At 35.5% G+C, this 10748-nt stretch overlaps 1 protein-coding gene across 1 annotated transcript; it reads right to left on the reverse strand.

Moving 5' to 3' along the window:
* Positions 1 to 632: 632 nt before the first annotated feature.
* Positions 633 to 8502, reverse strand: SYT4 (synaptotagmin 4). The gene is made up of 4 exons (XM_007081805.3): positions 8233 to 8502; positions 4442 to 5256; positions 2687 to 2807; positions 633 to 1352 (listed from the first exon to the last, which is right to left on the reverse strand). Exons 1-4 carry the CDS (start codon positions 8264 to 8266, stop codon positions 1045 to 1047), a joined length of 1278 nt encoding a protein of 425 aa, XP_007081867.1. The 5' UTR covers positions 8267 to 8502; the 3' UTR covers positions 633 to 1044.
* Positions 8503 to 10748: the final 2246 nt, after the last annotated feature.

Here is a 10748-nt window from a genome sequence, read left to right on the forward strand (position 1 = left end):
TTACTTTGTTGGTTTAAGTGATGCTTTCTATCCAGTAATGGAAAAAACTTAAATCTTGTTTGTTTCTTTCCAAATAGTAGCTTAGTCCTTTCTGGGGAAGAAGATGCTAAACAAAGACTTAGTTAGCCATGCCCTTTCTGCGTACAAGGGATAGACTTGAATGTACACTTGCATACTATACATATTTCCTTTCAGGAAGCTGCATTTCTAGCTGGATTTCTAACTGAACTAACTAATTCCACAACTTAACAAAGGTAAACAGGGCTTGCTTAGACCACACTGATGTTTGTGATAGTCAGTGGATAATTCAAGGCCATGGTTCTTATGTGAGATTATATTTTATAACATTTGACTCACATATAACCTTAGGAGAGAGAAAAATAATATTTCAGCCACAGTGTTCTCAACTCAGCCCTTTGATAAAATGATTTCTCAGCTTGTTCACTGTCCTTTTGAAAGAAAACCAAGTTACTCCTTGTATAATAAAATTGTATCAAATAATTACAAACTAAAGAGAAAGGACCATATACTTTTATATGCAAGACGACCATTTTCACATGACATAATGGATAAAAACAAACCAGAGAACATTTCTTTAATATCTTTGGATTTAAAGAAAAAGTAATTTCCCCACCTGAAGAAAAATGGATGAATTTTCATAAGAGAAAGCATGCTTTTCATTTCTAAATCCTAAAAATCACATTTCTTTCTAGTGACATGAGATCACCACCTTCTAAACCACATCAGTAGCTTGGGATTGCACTGTAATATTCATAAAATGCTTGGCTACTTTGGTAACCTGCAGCAGAGATTGAATATCTCATGAAAATCTACCCAACTTCTTTAATATCAGGGGAAATGATCATGATACACATTGACAGTTACTTTCAGGTTTGCTAATTCAATCCATTTCTAACCAAAAAAAAAAAAAAAAAGTAGCTTGTTGTCACAAGCTTGCAATCATGTATCAGAGAAAAAAAGAGAAAGGAAATTGTTCCTTGCCTAGTAAAAATCATTAAGTTCCAACTCATCATGTCTAGGATGCTACCCATCACAGAGCATATGCCACTTGGCAATTTGTCTCCTGGGATAGTCACAGATCTCTTTCCAGTGCTCTCCACCGGTTCCTTCTGCTGTTGCTCCCAGGACCAACCGCCCTATCACCTCATTTCTGGATCCCCTTTCAGAATCCAAAACCAGAAACTCAACACTTATCTCTTCAAGACCCTCACAAGGAATATCAAAGACAAACAGTTCATTGAACACTGCATTAGGGGTGCATTTCTTCACATGAGTCTTCTTTTTAGAGATTCTCTTTTTGGCATGGTACAGGTTCACTTTCACGTAGGGATCTGCAATGGTAAACAACAGACGTTACACTGGCAGAACCTGGCTGGAGAGTTGATTTCAGTATAATGGTGCCCTTGGAGGTTACTGCATGCCAATAAAATGAGATTGCAGTGAAAATGAATCAGAACAAAGTGAAAACATGGATAAAGCTTGGCTTCTCTATTGTCAACAAATTGACAATAAGAATGTGAATTTGAAGAGTAAACTGTTCTAAACCAGAGGATGAGAACAGAAGTGCAATGGCAGGAAGACGAGATAATATAGAGGAGAAGAAAACAAAATATTCCAGAGGCACGCTCTGATTACTTGTAACTCATTCCAGAAAATAGGATAGAAGAAAAAAACATTAGACAAGATCTAACCTTTCTGAGTTGTATGACTTTGGATAAGCCTCTCTACCTCTCTGCTTTTTCTGTTGAACAGGCATTTAGAATTCACAATGGCAATGTCCTTTTTGCTTTAAATTTTGTGCTTCTTTAATCACCTGCTGAGTTTGCTTCCTGTTTTTCAGAGTTGATCTTCCTTTAATATGTGGATTTTAGGATCATGCTACTTTTTCACACATTTAATTATATTCTTTTTGCCTCTTTCTGGTTGAAGCATATGAGTTCATTTGAGCTTCCTAATCTAAACATTTAAGACAATGTGTTCAACTGCCATTATTAAATAATAGCAATAATAATATTAAAAATAATAATAGAACTAGGTGATATTTAATGAAGTATATCTTTCTAGTCCTCACAATCTCTCTCAAGGTAAGTATCATTACTTATTAGTTTGTGTAGAGATTATGAAACATAGCCAAGGTTATATGTTAAAATGGAAGGGTTAGGATTTGAACTCAGATCCTTTCAACCCATAGGTCATGTGTTCTTTTCACAATGTGATATGAGGAATTTTTTTTAATAGTAACAAAAACTAAGAGCTAATTCTTCAAGAAGATACATAAGGAATTAAAGGAAAAATAATAAAAAGAACACCAGCAGAATAAGTGTAGGTTGGCTCATTAAAAACACTAAAATGAAGAACTCTTCTCCCAAACAATTGCTATATTTTTGGCAATGGCTTCTTACCTCTGCATTTATCACTGTTTTCTGCTTCAAACCCATTCAATCAGACATCTACCATGTATTAGCAATGGCTTAGTTGGTAGAACTATGTAGTTTTATTTTTCTTGCTAATGGCACTGAATCACATCATTATTCCATAATGAGAAACAGGGAAAAACAATCACATCACTTGAAACTATGAGTAAAAGGCAAATCAAATTCACGTTAGATGCTATTTTGCCCAATGTATTGTTCACTGAGACTGAATTTTTCAGAAGCATTCTTACCTGAAAGTCCAGACACATCAGATTTAGGCAGGTGTCGAGCTTTTAAAACAACCACAGTGAGAGTATTTGTAGTGGACTGATAGCAGAGAGAGATAAGTAACTCACCCCGTCCTGAAGACTTCTAAACAAAGAGAGATGTGGTATAAGTATTCTCATTGTTTTCTTGGGTTTGAAATTTGTGCTTATAGCAATATTTTAAAGCAATATAATATTGCTAGTTTTATGTAATTTTCCTACTTATTTTTATTTTACTATGCTAAGGAATCTGAGTAACTGCAAGCTTTTGTGCAGTGCTACCACTTTCTAAAAACAGGTGGCTGCCACCTTGTGGTGTTTTTAGGTACTACAGGTTGTTAAAATTTGTAATGAGTTAGCCACACCCATTACTAGAAATGTTTAAAGATGTTTAGAGTATAGCTTTTACAGAGGATTTTTTTTTTTACTTTTGCTTTTTAACTAAATAATTGCTTTTTGAAGTTACTAATAGTAATGAAAATTGTCTATTCATTTGAAAGGATCTATATAGGGCAAAATGACTCATGTTAAGTTTGATTTGATTTCAATTTTTTAAAAAACACTAACATTACTGGAATTTGAATTCAGACTAACTGAAATTTATTCTGACTGCCACCACTCTCCTGACCCACAGGGCTGATGGAATTAAAATTCTCTATCCTCAGCCCCCACTCAAATTCCTCATTTAATCCAAGGAATGAATTAAGTTTTGGAGGAAATTGACTCAATTTTTAATACTTTGTTTTTGAAAAGTATCATAAGATCCTTCTTTGTACACTACTTAGATTTTATTTGCACTTTAAAGACATTAGCTAAGATGACCAAGAACTCAAAGTACAAGTTTTAACTGATGAAACAAAATGAAAACTCAGAGCTGGATTATAACTAAGAATGATGGCTGGCCAGAGCTCTTAACACTTCAGTCTATATACACATGGGGTTATTATATGAATAAACAGTCCAAGTAGGAATAGATATTTATTCCTACTATGCTGCTAAACATCTGAGTGTCTCAAACAAGCTACTTAGCGTTTCTGAACTCTGACTTTTCATTAATTTCAACAAAGAAATAAAGGTGAGCTTTACAGTATTCTACAGAATCTTTCTAAAATATTATAGTTTAAATCAATTAAGTTCTATATTTAAAGGGGAAATAGTATTAATTTTATATCTTATAATAGTCTCAGAACTACCAAAGCAGTATACCTACAAAGGCAGAGTAACTCACTTCTTGTCATACAACATAGTCATGGACATTTATAATTCAATATGATGTGATGTCTCCTCCTTGAAAAGCAATTCCATGAAAAGTCAATATAACTTCCAAATCCTCAGGACAAATTGATTTAATTTTATATTTCAATTTCAATTTCAAATTCAATTATGAAACATCTTTGTTAACTTGCTTATAAGAAATATTTGCCTGCATTTTAGTTTAAGTGGCAGTCACAATACTTAAGATAGAAATTAACAAAAATATTTATATAAGTATTCTTTAAATATCCACAAAGGATGCCTATTTATTTGATATAATTAAAATACTTTAAACATTTCAGCTGTGGGTTAAATTTTCTTTCATCTCCTCTATTCCCTTGCTCCCCATTTGATTATGATTAATAATAATTAAACATGGTAAAGATGATATGTATAAAATTTATCATTTTAATGAAAATCCCCTAGATACAAAGAAGCTGAATAAAAGAATGTTTATAAATACTTTAAGCACTAAAAATGAATTACCCTAACATTTCTCTTGATAATCTCTCTGTTCATTAACATTTTTCCATCAGATAATTCAATTCCTGCAAGAGGAATAAGGACTTCTCCAATGATATCATCTCTTGAAAACCTGTCGAAACTCAAGATTGTGAAGTGCAAGGCCAACTCTTGGATCTGAGTATAGAGGATCCCATAGAATGTAAAGGTCTCATCAAAAGCTGGGTCCAAGGTCTTTCTCAGAACTCTGGTTTTCACTTTATGCTTCTTCTCTGGGAGGATCGTCATTTTGATATACGGGTCAGAGGTCATCGACTGCTCATCCATGGCTGGCAAGCCACGGGCTTCCTTGATATTTACCACAAATGCTTTCTTCTCAAAGTTGTACTCTAAGGAGAAGAAGAGGGTTCCCAGCTTCTCTTGTTTCTCTTCTGAAGTAAGGGAAGTGCTGGACTTTAAGCTATCAGGGGAAACGGCTTCTTTCTCCCCTTCTGAAAAGAGCTTTGGGGTCACACTCTCCAGATCAGAAGGGCTACTAGCTTTGAGGTTTGTTTTGGGAAAATTGCCATTGAGATCTCTCTTCTCAAGGTCGAGATGTAATGAATTCTTTGGCACAGCTGGCTTATTCTTTACTTCATTTTTGTCATCTGCTCCGAACTTCTTCTTGCTACTTAGGTTTTCGGGATAAATATCAACTCCTTTTAGTACATGCACAAACTTATATGGAGGAGTCTTGTTAGACTTGGATGATTTTCTCTGACAGCAGATCCATGCAAACAGAGAGACTGTGAAGACCAGGCCAAATGCACTGAAGATCCCCACCACTGTGGGGATTTCATCTGAAAAATCAAATGACCAATAACATACATTAAAGGAGCAGAGTTGGAGACATGAGCCTATTTGAAAAGCATACTGGAGCTGGCAAATGCTGTAGGCTGCACAGATTGGATTACTTTCCAACTCTTCTGGGTATGAGTTATGTACACATTTCATGTCACCTTCAGGAATAAACACATCCACTGTGTGACATGCTGAAAAAAATACCATATGACAGAAACTTCTTCATTTCAGTTTTTTTTCATAAATAAAAAGAAAAGATGAAACAGGGCCTAGGTCGGGATGGGGGATGCTAAATGACCCTGACCTACCTTTGTTTTCTCAGATAACATGAATCAACTACAGCATGGTAGGTCAGTACTAATTTCATTATGTTTTCTTGACATTTTGAGGCTTTCCAGAAGCATCAATTTTTACTGATTATGGAGCTCTAAATACACATTTTTGAAATACTGGGAGATTTTGTATTCTTAGTAGTTCTTTATTTATCCCGGATTCAAGAAGCAAACATCTAAGGGCTCAGTGGTTCCAATAATTTTAAGAAATGGAGGAACATTATCTGCTATTGTCACAAACATCAATAATTTCCATCCCAATTATGATAAGAGAAATGTTACATATATTAGGAAAAAAAGAACAAAAAAGATGAACAACAGGATATTAATATTATGTAACTTTTAACACTACAAACTCCTTGGATACAGATTCATAATTTCTCAAACACTGAATTACCCAAAGAACAAATTAATTACACCTAAGTAGGATAAAAACAAAACAATGGTTATGAATGAATCATCGTTCTTTAACATGTAAAGAGAAGAGTGAGAATAGATAATTTAGAGTTCAATTTTATCCATAACTGATTTTTTTCTAGCATATTTCCACATGGCAAATGGTAATCAAATTGAATTTGGCATTCTTTCTTGAATGAGGGCACATTAAATTACTGACATTAGGTAATACTGATTATGCATGAAGCTTATCATGTACCATATGTAAGCATATTTCTCCAACAAATGATTAGTAACAGTGTGTAAGTAAAAGCAGTATTGCTATATCTGGACACAGTGCATCAATTGAGTCAATGTTTAATATAGTCATAGTGAATATAACTAATGTAGTATTATCTGCATTTAGTTTCATTCTTATCTGTTTTTATCCCAAATAGTGAATAATAAAGTTAAAAGTCTCAGTTAGAAAAGGGTTAACCCTTGTTTGAATAACCCCTGAAAGAACAATCTTTTGTTACTCCCCTCCCCCCCCAATCTTCTGCCTACCTACTTCATAATTTCAAAACTGAACTCAAAGAATATAAGAACCAGCAATGACAAATAAGAGAAGACATATATAAGAAGATTAAAAAACAATAATAAAAATTCTATAGTTTAATTATATCAAGAAACTGAATCATGTAGAGATGAAAAATAAACCTTTGAATTCCCCAAGTAGAAAACACAGCAAATGCTACAGAAAAAGAATCAAACAAGAGCTAAAGATAATCAGCTAAACTTAGTATCAGCTTTTCAGTTTTTTTCTTCTATTCAAGTCTTTGTGTGTGGAGGGGGTGGGGGGGTGGCAGGGGAGAATCCACTCCTGGACTCTAATAATCCAAGGCCAGGGAGCAAAACCAAAGTCATGAACTAAGGCAATTCTTTAGCCAATGCTAGGAGAACAATAAAAGCAATAGAAAATGATCCTCTTTTTTTTTTTTTCTTAAACAGACCAATGGCCCAAGCTGAAACATATTTTTTACCAGCACAATCTCTGAAAATGCCTCAGTATTGGAAAATTTCTTATTTTCAAATCAGAAATTGGGAATACACATCATAATAATATAAATCAATCACCCAAATGGAAGCCTGTAAAGGAAACTCATTTCTGAATATAATGTCACAGATTGTCCCTATTTCATATGTAAGTCACAAGGCAAAATATTCACTAAATCATGGAAAGACTCACCTACTCCTTGTATATTCTCTACCAATGAGATGTTAAGCTTCTGAGAGCAAAGACCTCAGTCATTTCACTCAGTTAAATAACAATTATCATGGACTCATAGATATCATTCCTTATTCACAAACTTCTATAAAATGTCTTGATTTTTTTGAATACTTGTGAAGTAAGTAAAACTCTACCTCTTATCTTTGGAATATAATGTGACCTAAAATACTACTTTTTAATTTGAAGTACATCTGTTTTTATTTACTGAAAGAGAGAAGGAGAGCAATGATGCCAAAAATTTGGTATAGGAAAAGGGAAATTGAACTGGAAAATAGGAGTCCTAATTCTACTTTCCAAAAGCTTTTCATTAACTGTTTGACCTGAAATACGTCCCTCATCTCTCTGGGCTCTGGTTACCTCACCTGTGAAATGCAATGGACCAAGCTAGTTCATTTCAAATACCACTCTAACACCCTAGCATCATAGGATTCTGTGTTTTTCACTAGCAACACATTTCAAGAATACAAGAAAAACATAGCAGAGAAAAACAACCTTATGGTACACTCTATAATAAAATATACATTCCAAACCCTCAACATATAAGTTGTTTTATACCGAGATCAAACCCTTATGTAATCACAGAAACATTGGCTTCTCCTGGTAAGTTAAATACAGATTTACTTACAAATAAAAATCACCTACAGAATTAATGAAACCAACTGCAAACAACAGACCCCCTTTCCTTTACTCAGCGCGTGCTGCAATTTACAGAGCTACCCGAACATTTAGGAACTTCTTGGATGTAAAATCTCCCTGGCAGACAGCAATTTTTTTGAGGAGAAAGATAGGGAGGAAGGGAGAAACAACAGATAAGCCACGATTGCCCCTTTACAGTTCTCATTTTCTTTTCAGATTAACTACCTAGGAGATCTATATTCAACATCCCATGGAAAAATAAAAATAACAACAACAACAACACAGCCCACCCCGGAGTATTCAAGAAACAACCGCAGTTACAAGTTGAGTAACTTGCTTACCAAATTCTTCCCGGCTGGTAGTGATCGGAGCCATTTTTTGCTGCGTGTTCTGTCCGAGGTGCTGAACGGAAAACTCCCTGGCTTGATTCACTTGCCTGGATCTGAAGCGCCGGCTTTCCGGAGTGCTGAAAACAACAGCGCAGAGCCCAGGGGACCTGCGCCTGCAACCGGGAGGAGGCAAAGGGGGGAGGAGGTGGTCCGCTCGCCCTCGCACAGTGATTTGCCAACCCTGTTCCTGTTTTGGCTCTTCTGAGAAGCTCGTCTCTGAGACTCTAGACGTGGCTGAAACCCGAATTGACGCAATCCTGACGCTACAGGGTTGAAATCAGCACCTGCCCTCCTCCCCTCCGCCCTCCAATCCTCTCCTCTCCCTTTCCTTCTTTCTTCCTCCCGTCTCTCCTGAGGATTCAACACATACTCATCAATTATTTTAACTGTTGGACTACTGGAGATTAGCTTTGCTATTCTGTGGGGGCTCACAAGCACATGGAGATGAGCCCCCAAACTCATTCGTGTCAGTTCTTAATAGAAAATCTCCTGATCATCTAGATCAGTAAAAATGTGCCTGCGAGTTATCAGAATAATGCAATTTACAGAGATGATTTCGGGTAAGAGTGAGAAGAGAGAAATCTCTGCATCATATGAACACGGTGACATGCAAGAATATGTTTTCTTGCTTTCTAAAATTTTCTTTGGTATATTTTCGTTAGAAAAGATGCACCGCACATTGATCCATTTGAAATAAGACAACAGTTTCCCACTATAATCACTTACTTCCTAATAAATAGTCTAAACATTTTGCTGATGCTGTTGCTCCATCTGTCTGTCAGCTCTCTCCCCTTTAATATCTGACATTTGACCAGTTAAAGTATTTAGGAACAGATGGGAATAATCCCTTCTGTATTCAGACTCACTCTCGGTTATGACTTTTGCATATAATGAGACTGCTCCTGGAATGACATTTCTGGTTAAAACCCCTGACTTCTAATAGGATTGTGCAAAATAGTTAGAAGAATCAGACTGAAATTGAAAGTGAATGATATGATAATTATTGGTTATTTTCAAAGGAAAACATTTTTTTTTTCTAAACTGATGATATTTCTGGGGTTGAGGAACTGGGCAATATATGGTGTCAGATTCTGATTAATTTTAATCAGAAGAGTGTGCCTTTTAAAAATGTTAAGAAATTTTCCAAAGGAGAGAACTGAGGCTGTAACTCCAACTATCAATTATTGCTCCACAAAGAATTCCTTTGCTCTGGAGCTTAGGAGCAAATGACATTTAGTATATACTGGAATGGGGGAGGAAGGGGCATTGGGTGACTCTCAGAAAGCTACTATACAAGTGACAGGTTCCTGCACATTGGCGAGCAGTCGCTCTGAGTGTCAGGACTGTGTCTTGGGAAAAATTAGCTTCAGTCTTTTGCATCATGGAAAATTTTATGAACCAAAGTCCTTTTCTTTCCCTTTCTACTTGTTCCCACATAGTTGGCATTTTAAAATTCTTCCAACAGATTTTTTTAAAACCTTATATTGTCATGCTATGAAAACACACAAACCAATTTACTGTATTTAATTTTTTCTATTGGCAGAACCTGTATTTTGTGTCCTTATCTTTTCAATTCATTCAGATTACTTGCTTCCTCAGTTATGCTTGTACCTAGTGGGATTGTCCCTAGGAATAGACATTCATTAGATGAAAGAGACAGTGGTATTTATTTGTGATGCATACCATAGGTAAACAAAATATATAGTGTGAGGTTCACTAAAACGTGTTTCCTGGCTAAGTTATTGCTAACATATGGTTAAACTCATTTGTTGTAAACATAAGTACCTTATTTGTATGTTCTATATAAATTAGTATCTCATTAATTTTACCTTCAGGTGGCAAGATGCTGCCATCTAAAACCTGTCTAGACTGTTTAAACTCTGTTTCTATAGAACCCTATCTCACCCTGGGCTGTCTCATTTCTAAGGACACATTGTGATAAAATTACATCTTGCCCAGAGCTAATGCTATTGTGGATATAGTAACTGTTTCATTGCTTGCTTTAAAAGCAAACTGAAATAAATGTTATTAATTAAAATGTCAGAGGTTTCCCTCATTTTCTCTTGATGAATAGTATGTTATTTATTATCCAATCTCTTTAGACAGCTTCTACCAGCACCAGATGAGGAGTGAGAAACTGGTCCAACACAGAGGACAAACCTGAGTTTCTTATGATTGAAATTCATACCCTACCACATTATTACATTGTTCTCTTTAGATTCAGCAAACAAGTAATCAATTCGCTGACGTGAACAATACCATTCTAGCAGCATAGACTTGGGAGGAGGGGTTGTTGCTAGGTAACCACCTTTTTGCCACCCAAAACACACAGCCTCAAACAAGTTCCCACCCTGGGAAACGTAGACCATTCTGTACAAGTGGCAGTGTTTACCTCAGAATGATTCTTTGACTGTTGAAATGGTTCAGTATTTACCCTACTTTATTTCAGATTTCAATTACAAATATCT

Source organism: Panthera tigris, chromosome D3 (assembly GCF_018350195.1).
Source record: "Panthera tigris isolate Pti1 chromosome D3, P.tigris_Pti1_mat1.1, whole genome shotgun sequence".
In the NCBI taxonomy this organism is placed as follows: domain Eukaryota; kingdom Metazoa; phylum Chordata; class Mammalia; order Carnivora; family Felidae; genus Panthera; species Panthera tigris.